This window comes from Acanthisitta chloris, unplaced genomic scaffold (genome assembly GCF_000695815.1).
Source record: "Acanthisitta chloris isolate BGI_N310 unplaced genomic scaffold, ASM69581v1 scaffold19297, whole genome shotgun sequence".
NCBI lineage: Eukaryota > Metazoa > Chordata > Aves > Passeriformes > Acanthisittidae > Acanthisitta > Acanthisitta chloris.
The window spans coordinates 11,905-22,483 of NW_008683374.1; the positions used below are offsets into that span (position 1 = coordinate 11,905).

The 10,579-nt window shown below is 34.7% G+C and overlaps 1 protein-coding gene across 1 annotated transcript in view; it reads right to left on the reverse strand.

The window, feature by feature from the left end:
• AGTPBP1 (ATP/GTP binding protein 1) overlaps window positions 1-8,618 on the reverse strand; it is a gene marked incomplete at both ends in the record, with an annotated part of 19,847 nt that extends 11,229 nt beyond the window's left edge. The window contains 9 exons of the mRNA XM_009078914.1: window positions 913-1,090; window positions 1,524-1,732; window positions 3,200-3,237; window positions 4,765-4,858; window positions 6,523-6,654; window positions 6,904-7,050; window positions 7,405-7,468; window positions 7,871-7,938; window positions 8,488-8,618. Coding sequence (XP_009077162.1) covers window positions 913-1,090; window positions 1,524-1,732; window positions 3,200-3,237; window positions 4,765-4,858; window positions 6,523-6,654; window positions 6,904-7,050; window positions 7,405-7,468; window positions 7,871-7,938; window positions 8,488-8,618 — 1,061 coding nt within the window. The remainder of the gene's footprint in view (window positions 1-912; window positions 1,091-1,523; window positions 1,733-3,199; window positions 3,238-4,764; window positions 4,859-6,522; window positions 6,655-6,903; window positions 7,051-7,404; window positions 7,469-7,870; window positions 7,939-8,487) is intronic.
• Window positions 8,619-10,579: the final 1,961 nt, after the last annotated feature.

Genomic DNA, 10,579 nt, shown 5'->3' on the forward strand with positions numbered 1-10,579 from the left:
TCTGAAAGAGGTTTTTTCATGCAGGAAATGCACTGATTGTCAATAAATGGCTTGCTCAGAGGTTCACAAATTATACCAATATTCTAGTGTCTTCAGACTGACTACATGTATTGCTTTTACAATACTGACAAGACTTCCTTTTAATAAACCCAGACCTCTACCCATCCCACATTCTATGTGTCTTTGAATACAGAAGTTTTTCCTTTAAAAGCAAATCCTGTAAATCCTATTTCCTTAGGTTTTTCACTTGTTTTTTTAACGGATAACTAACCTATTAAAAAACGTATCAGTAGTCACTTCAACAGAATAGGAAGTTTCTAACTAGGCATTAGTACTAGTATTAGTACTATTAGTACTATATTTGGTACTAACTAGTACCAAAAATACTGTATTAAGTACAGGTTTAAATTTGGTGGATTCTGAAACACACTTCTAAATCTATTTCCTACTGTGAAGAGAAAACATAAACCAACTCAGAACTCCTGGAGTCTGAGTTTGACCCATATGAACCCCGACAGGATAGCTTACTTCTTTAGGGTTATGATCACATTTTGTTCCAGGAGATACTGTGAATACAAGATATTAATAAGTCTGACTTTGCCTCTTCATTTTAGAGTAACTTTCTGACAGCAACTTTATTAGTTGCTTGCCTAGGTCCAAAGCTGTTTCATCATATCTGAACACACATTAAACATGAATTATCTGAAAATAATGAAAGGGGCTCACAATGGAATGAACCCATTTCCTACAAAGCACCATACAAATGCTTTGCAGACAAGTGTTTCTCAATAGACTGCAACAATCCATGAAAGCAGCTCTACTTCTCATTGAAGTTTGATTGGGTAACACAACTAACTGCAATTGATTCCACCACAAAGCAGACATACTCAAACTATTACAAAATAACCATACCATCAGGAGGCAAATTGTACAGCTGAGCCACAGGACCACTGGCAGGAATAACTGGGAGTTGGAAATGGAAAGCACTTTTGATAGTCGGTAAGGGAAGACGATTTTTAGGAAAACATTTTCTCATTATTAGGCTGGATGTGTTGACAAGAGGATCAAGAGTTCTCACAGCAAGGCACTCCTATTAACAGGAAAATAATGAAGATAAGAGCAAAGTATCTCTCAAACTAGTAGTCAAATTGTATTTGTTACACAGATTTCTGGCATTCACTAATAGCATTTTCTTTACAAAACAATTTGCTAATGTCTCTTTTGAAGGCCAGAGAAACTGCTACCAGCTCCAATTCACCTTTTTTAAAATCCAAACTTTGAAATTAAAAGGCATTTTCACCCCCTCTTTTTTAAAAATTAAGTTCAACAGCCCCTCCCAGAGACAGTCACAGCAAAATAATAGCAAATATGAATTTAATTCTGTACTCTTCCATTCTGTTTCAATCAGGTACAGAAAATATCTGAACTCTCATAATCAGGAATGACCATTAATTTCACAATCCTTTTAAAGGCAAAGAGGCAAAAACACCACCATAAAAAAAACCCAACCAGGATAAACTTACTTGTGAAGTGTTGTAGAGAATTTTCATCCCATTGGCATCAATAAATGCTTTTCTTCCCAGTTTGATGTTTGTTACACTTTTAATGCACTGTAAAACTCCTTTACGTATCAGCATATATCTGTGCCGACTATCATGGCGGTGCCAATCAACATAAATCGTTAAAAGCAACTGCACATATCCTTTGTCTACTGCTCTCCTGGCATTTGTTTCTTTGTAAAAAAAGTAAGGAAAGAAAATTAAAAATTGCCCAATGTCTTCCGTATCATTTTCAAACCAATGTTTAAATTATTCTTTTTACCCAAGGAACTGAAGTGTTTCACTTAAAGTAGTATTTCAGACACACTTAGCAGAGATTTACATCAGCCTAAACAGAAATGACTGAGTAATTGAGAGCAGTAGTCTAAAATTCATTCCTGGAATAACACTGCATGTAGTTTTCATGGTTCACCAGAAGAACAGCATGCATTACACTTAAAGGTAAGATGCTGCCATCTAGCAAATTTTTTTAAAAAAGCATTTCTACAAAGTACATCTGTTTCTATCCACACACATACCATGTAGATACAAGATCTGAAACAAACTTCTTTCTACTTGTAATCCATAGAGTTTTGTAGCAACTCAAATTTGCTAAGTTTAAAATACATCTACCCCAAATACTGGGTAACCAGTATGGCAGCTGGACTATACACATCACTGGTTAGTGTTTTCATGAAAAAACTTACTTATATAAAAAGACATTACAATGTCGAAACTGCTAAGGACAAGACATCTCTAAATAAATGCACAAGACCTCCTGTTTTAAAGACACACCTTTCCAACACTACACTTCTCTCCCCAATATTAAAGTTTAACTGCCAATTTACAGACTAAAATACTGACAGTGATCCAGAAATGTTTCTTTCTCTAAATTTCCCAAGGAGAAAATTAGTAAATATACAAATCTGTAAAACCAAGGTATCACAATAAACAAACCAGAGTAAACTCACTACCCTGTGATAATTCATACAGAAATTTCTTGCCATTTGTCTGAAAGAGGTTTTCTATAAATCTAATCATGCCTTTGTTCTTATCCAGCTCCACTAAAACAACTAGGAATGCTGTAGCTTTAACACAACGGTTTGGAGAAAATTAGTTTTAAATTCCTTGCCAGTTACAATCCTGGTTCAAAATCTGCAGAGATGATGTCTGCTGGTCTGGAAATAGACTGTTGTTTCATTACCTTAATTCCATTTCACGAGTATCACTGACAGACTTGTCATTAGGACCCAAGCCCTAATTACTCAGAAAGGTTCCTGAAAAAACCCTGTATTTTCCCCTGCCATCCAAGAGAAATTTTCAGATGTATGTATAAAAAAGACGCATGGGAGTTAAGCTATCGACATCCACTACTGAATAACTGAGGTGAGTGAATGTAAAAGGCTATTTTCTCCACCTTGGATCCAGATCAGATCTGCAGAAGCAGTGGAGCCTTTCTGCTGCATAACTGAAGAAACACTAATTATTAAACAAACATATATACAACCAGAGTGTGAAGATAAAACTGTAGCCTTATTTCTATGTTTCCCAGCCTTGATTTTATTTAGGCCACAGACTTGACGTTAGTTTTACTCTGTCTATATATATACACACATACTTACATAGCTCAAGCAAAGAGTTTCTTGTAGTCAAACACTTACTTGATTTTAGCAACGCAGCAAGTGTATCTAAAGCAACCCTGTCAACATAACAAGAAAAGTCAAAACAGCAATCAATCATCAAGCCCAATCTATAACACTGTAAAACTACGCAAAATATTTACTGCTAAGAGATTTATATAGCATCTAACCTCATGTTTTCTGGTTGCATTGTATCACAGACTTCACTTTTAAAAAATTTTATTTTTTCTTTTTGAATTTTACTAACACAGCATATCTATGCTATATCTGAAGTCTTTTGGCAGAAATAAAAATATCAATGCAATGGCCATATGAACTTTCAGCTTTTGCAAAAACACTGTGACAATATAATGTTTGTGAGCCATACTAAATGGTTGTGATAGTTCTGAAATTCATGTTTTTGTTAGCAGCAAAACAAGTACTTCCATGAAGCAAAGGACACTATTTTAGAAAACTGTAGGTCAATACTGAACATGCTGAGCAGCAATGCCTGCCAATCTGTACTACCATACAATATGGTCAGTGTAAGATTTTTCTTGTACACTAGTATCTTTTCTCAATTAACTCAAGTTGTACAACTAGAAAACATATCTACTTATTTTTACCCTCCTTCTGAAGACAGACTTCATGCATCTGATCTTAGATCATAAACAAGGATATCACAATTAGTCACATCATGAAATATTAAGTTCATAAACCTAATTTGAGCTTTAAGACCCTAATTCAGGGCTTAAAGGAGCAAGGCATTTTTTTTGAAAGGTACTCCTGTGACCACAAATGCCAGATTTGGATAGCTTTCTTTTTTGTACTGAAGTTAGAAGATGCAACATATGAGATTATTATTTTGCTAACCAGATGAAAAATTAAATTTTCTACAGGAATGTACTTCAGAAAAGTGGAGTATACGAAGAAAGGGTTCTCTTCAGTTAGACCCACTTTGCTACCTTTTTTACCCCAAATTCACACCAAAAAACCCCCAAACACTTCCCCCCCACCAACAAATAAAAATCAACCCCAAAACCTACCAACCACCATGGGGGTGGGTATCTAAAGTCACCACTTTAAGTTACACGATGAATTTTATTTTCTTTAGCAAAATAAGACAATAGCTCACTAGACAGATATTGCTGGGCCTTCCTACTCTGGTTTATGTTCTTGCTCTGAGAGACTGTAATTGTTTTGAAGTAAAACAGAAGACAATTCTACTACCACATAAAATGGATAGTGTCACACTAAAAGCACAAAGCAGATGTGCCAACTCAACAAACCGAAGAGGGATGCGATTGCCTTGATCTGGTTTGCCTGATTCGGGGATAACCACTGTATAGTTTCCATGCAGGAATATTAGAGACAAAACAACAACATTTATATTACTTTACTACTACTGCAACTAGACATTTAAATATTTTGTATTCCTTTACTGGGTAAAATCAAACTGTCAGATTTGTGGTACTCCTTCCCACCTCCCTTCATTTCAACATTGAAATATTGTGTCTGATTTCTCTAATATTGTTTTTCATGCACAAGTAAGTTTTGAAACATATACAAGGTTCCGCCATATACTATATTGAAGAATCCTTACTTACTTCATAAGGCTAGTGTTCTTTTTACTAAAAGGGCCAATGATCTTAAACATCAGTTCCACTACTCCATTCTTTCCCAAAGACACCGCATTTACAGCTGGAAGAGTTAAAAGCAGTCCATTTTAAAAACATCATTAGGAAGGCAAGATTAAAAAAAAAATAAATCAATATACTCAACCTAAATTCATGTGAGTCAATTCTGAAGTACAAAAAATGCTAGATATATACTTAATTACTAATTTACAAATAAAATCATGCACTATTTCCAATGCAGGCTTCTGCTTTGTTTGTTATTAACATACATCACAAAAAGAAAATCCTTTAAAAAACAAAAAGGCAAAGTTTATCATAACTGTGGGTTTTCTAAAATTTCAAGAGTAGTAAATTCTATGACTAGCTACTATCCTTCAGTGTTGGGATAGACAGGTATATTCACCAGGATTTGAAAGCCAAGCATTTGCTGTAAAACCTAAAAATGCCAATTGATATAAGCTTTCCTGAGCTACACGTTATGCACATATGCTCTCACAAAAAAATTATAAAAATAACCTATTTGAAAGGGAGCAAATGAAAAGAAATTACGCTAAGACCTACGTTCAAGAAATATGCTCTGGAAATGTACCTGGCTGAAGTCAAACAGCCTCTGACAACACCAAGCTGCTGAAACAGGCACAGAAATTCAATTCCTAACTGAGTTCAGCAATATGTACTCCTAATCAAGTAGGAAGAGAGCAGCTAAGAATTTACCTCAATATAGTAAGTGCTGTTATTACTGTAGATTTAAGTATGTGAACCCAAGTTGCAATTTCATCAGCAGCATTACTAGAACCTAAGAAAAGTTAGGACTTAGTCTGATAGTAAATATACTTAAACAGTACTACCCATCAGAATGTTATAAACTACTACTTTTTCTGTTTATAAGGAGTGGGAAATAGAGAAAGAGAGAATTGCTATAAGCAGAACCCAAATGAGAGATTCAGTCCAATATCCCATCTTCAGGATGAAGCAAGTTCTCAGCCAACCAATGTAACTATCTGTATGAAACCCTTAAATTTAGAAGCATTTCACCTCATTATCAGACAGCTCAAGGGAAATAAAGCATCCACATTTGAAAAGTATTAGAACTTTATGAACTATAGCTGCTCATGCAAATGTCCTGAAAACATAATCTTACAGATCATCAAATCAATTTTCTGGGAGGAATGTGGCTACGTTTACAATTTCTTGCACTTATTTAAAAGGCTTAACAACTATTTTGAACTCAAATGAAAAACTTAAGAGCATCTGACTGACAGTAAAGATATAGCAAGAACCATGCAATTTTCATCAACCTCCTATTGTCCGCAGAAATAATAAATTAGGCTCTTAGGGAAGAATACTAATCCAACACCAGAGCACTTGAACACAAGAAATAAGGAAAAGGTTATACTAAGAAATAAAATATTTCCCATGTGAACCAAGTTTTAAATAAGCAATAAAGAAATAAATAATGTAACAAAATAAACCACACCAAACCAAAACAAAACAAAAACCACAAAACCAAGAGCATGAATAATAAAGAGAATAATTGTATAATTCTTAGAGCTTTTGCAAGCACAGTGTTAGCACTTCTGGTTTAGATCTTAAAACTTACCAGCATTTATGCAAATTAAATGGCTCAGAATTCTAGAATGTAATCAATTTGTGGATGTAAAAAGCAAATTATCAAAAATAAAATAATTTTAAACACCTAACATTAAACAAGCAATCTGCAATACTTACAGTTGGTTGAGTAAACTCTTAGTACTTGAAGACATGGCAATATTAGCCTGTGGTTCTGCAAATTCTGTTTCACTAAATTCAGTGATATGTTCAGGGTACCATTTATTCTTGCTTTCATGCCAATCTTCTTGTCTGACATAAAAGGAATACAAGATCAATCAGACAATTTTGCAATGATTATTAAAAGTTAAATGACTGAATTCCTTCTACTGATGTCAGCTCTTCATATCTATTTTTCACCATTCTTTCCTCCCCTCCATCTTATTCCTCCTTTTGTTCTCCTGTACCAATTCTGACTACATGGATGCTTACACAATAGTAGAAAGACAATTTCTATTAAGTTTCATTTATAGGACTGTAATGTAATAAGCCATATTTCACCTTTTGGACCAATTTTTGCAAGAAGAGTATGAAGCAGCACCATTAATTCTTCATTTGGTGGAGAATCTTTGCTGGCAGTCAAAAGCAGCTGTAATAAGATCTGTGTCCCTCCTTTGGTAACTAAGATATTTGCTCTCCGACCACCACCTAGAAAGTAAAATTGAACCGATATGTCTAAAGCCAAAGAACAATTAAATATCTAAGCTGCAGAAATCATAAAGAAAGTCTTCAGAACAGCAACACTTCCTTCACAGATGACTACACCATACAAAGACATGCTGAACTTAGACTTTAAGCAATGTAAATTACTTGTGTATGACTATTTGAAAGGTGACTTCGGTCTTTATGTTCTTTTAATTCTGCAGATAAATCCGATTTAGCAAATGACAACTAGCAAAACCCCAAAATAATTAGAAACCCACAACAACAATAAAAACCCAAGCAAAACAAACAAAAAGAATGTATGACTATAATAAATATGAGTCCTTAATGAAAACTTACCAACTGAGACTACCTCAATCAGAATATTCAATATATTTAGAATAGTTTGAGTATCTTTTGTATTCTGCAATCAAAAAAGAGAGAGAACTTAGCTTAACACAGTAGTCTAATATGATGGTTTAGATACTTTAAACTAGAAGAAACTGCCATCACTAAATCAAGTGGAACTTAGGATATAACCAATCAGCTAACCATCCCACTTAACCACAGAACCAATTAAAATCTACACTGTAGTATGGCACATCAATTAGAACTGACAGCTGGCAAATAATTTCTTAAAATATTTAAACATAATTGAGAGACAGTAATAAGTAAGCTATTTAAAGAGGGATGGTATCTAAACATTACAGACCTGCACAAGTTTTGGAGACTCACTAAGATAACAACATATTTAATAATAAAAAGCCCATTGATAAAACACAAAACTTGCTATGTACCCAAAGCCACACAGATTAAAAGGTTTTACCTCTAGCGTTGATAGCATAACTTCTATTCCAGTGCACCCCTTTGAAGTCATCTCCTTCCTGGTTTTTTCTGTCAGTGATAAAAAGACCAATACTAGCTTGCAGAAAAATAATATATGATCATCTATAGATTGAGAAGAAAAGCTACACTGCAAATAATAAAACCTATTAAAAACTGTGTATATGTATATAAAACTAAGTAAAAGACTTAAGCAATTTTAAAACTCTTTTTTGCTTTAATTTGTTCAATTATCTTGTGCCCTAGGCAAAAAAAAACAAACTGTAAGAAAAAAATAAGTAAGAAACCTCTCTTACAGATACTTCTGCTTCTCAGATATCTATATCTATATCTATCTATCTATCTATCTATATATAGAGAGAGAGAGATAAAGCAAATTGTTGCTTAAATTATAGATGTTTGGCAATACAAAATGGACTCAGTGTATACCAGATAGTACTAAACACAGTCTTAAACAGGTGGGTTCAACAACTGGAGAAAAAATACAGATGGATAATCAAGTTCAATAAGCAAACAAAAAAACCCCAAAAATTATGTCGAGCAAGGAAGATATGCAAGAAGGCAGGCTCAAAAGAAAAACTAGAAGACTTAGAAAATCACCTTGGCTCTGGACCAGATGAAGGATCTTTGAGGTAACATATCTGGCACTGCCTGATTCCCCCAACAGAGAGTCCAAATTGATCTTCTCCAGCTGTGACAGCAGGGACATAGTCCGAGAACTGGCAGAAACACTACAAGAAAGATTTTTTTACATTAATTTTTTCATCTAGATCAGAGAAAAAAAAAACACTAACAACAGACACTCTATGTCAAGGTAATGGTAGAGGCTAATTTGCCTCCATATTTTATTTTGACTGAAAGTCTTAATTCTCCTTCATTCTGGCAGATTTACAGATTTTGCAAGGTGTGTATTGCAGAGGGCTGATTATATGTTAACAGCATCTCCAAAAGCAACTGTGATGCAGGTATAGGTACAAGTGTCACTTAGAGTAACTTGTTTCTAGTAATTTATGTTAAGTGCCAGGATACTGTATGAAACCTACCACTCAAGGAAAAACTGGCTACAAACTGTCCCAGAGACTGTTTGTCTCACAGGTTGGCATTTCAGAAGTGGAAGAAAAGACTGTCATTCAAGAAGTGAGCAAACTGAACCCACCAAATAAAATAGTAGAACACCATTTTGAAGAAAAAAACTTTGGACAGTGGCCAACAAAAATTGCCCTTAAAATGTATTTTAATATAAGACACAATTACAAACCAGGTATCCATATTGATAGGCAGATTACAAAGAAAGAATGACTAAGTATTCTATATAGTATTCTCTCCAGTTTAAGATCATAACAATTATTCAGAATAGTTTTGAGACTCATGTACCTATACGAAAGTAATTTTTAGACACATTTTTTAACATTTTAATTATAGCCATGCAATTAACTGCAGGAAATTATGACTTCCAAGGATTAACTACCTTGACTTTTCACTTTTTTAACACTGGAGTCCCGCAATAATCAACAGTCATTCATTGTACACACACATTGTTCTGACTATCTACAATAAAACTGAAGTCCGTAACATAAGCTTTATACTGTCAGTTTTGTTTATACCAATGAGGAATTATTATTCCTTGATTTGTATTTTACATCTGTGAAAAGGTTTCACACTTACAGTTAAATCTCCTGAAATGTTAAAATCAAGGGAAAAAGGTGGCTGAGGGCAAAGGTCATACTGCTGAGAAAGCAAATTGATACAGGAGCTAGTGAGGAAACTGCTTCCACCACTTTCACCTTTTCACACTGACATCTAAATGAGAAGCATTTAGATCAATTTCAGATTACAGACCTTGTTTGCATAAGCTTTGCTTTGTTTATTTCTACTCCATTTATCCACTCAACTTGAAATGCTCCAAAATCAACCCAAGATTTCACTGAAATCCAAAGCTCTGTTAATCCAGTACACAAACTAACAAGCTTACATAGGACGTTATCTTCACCAGCCTTACAGTCAAAACACGTAAGAGTCCAAAAAACCCACATAAAAGCCAATGTGTAAGAGAACTGCTGCTTCAACTTGTCTACGTGTGTATACATATATAATTTTCATTATGGTATATCACTGGTCTCACAATGAAATGAAACAGAGTTTTTAAAGCTGAAAACAACCTAAGAAAGCTAAGTTGAACCTTAAGACTAATAAAAGAAACCAAACCAAGATGTAAGTTTTTGCAAAGACAAAACTCATTAACAGGCATTTAAATGTCAGCGCAAACTTGATTTTTGGCTGCTGCAGCCTGTGAAATTCAAGCAATGCTGGCACACTGGCACATGGAAGTAATGCACCATGCACGGCAAGCTGGCATCTAACATTACTTCTCCAAACCTACTAAAAGCTTCAAAAGGCTTAGGTAGAGTAAGTCATTCTCAGTACTGGGTGGTGTAACAGTTTGAGTCCTAAGATTTATAGCTATAATCTCCTCCTGGGGACAGAGTTCCTATCAAGAGCAATGAGGGCTTATTGTGGCAGAGACATGTTTAGGATGGTTTTAGGCTATACATCACACAAGAGGTCTTCCAACATAAATACAGCCAAATAAACTTGACATCTTCAGTACACCCAAAAAAGCATCTTTGCAAATAACACTGGCCAATGTGGGGAGTGGCCTGGCTGTATTCAGCAAGGCTCCAGCATGTCTGGG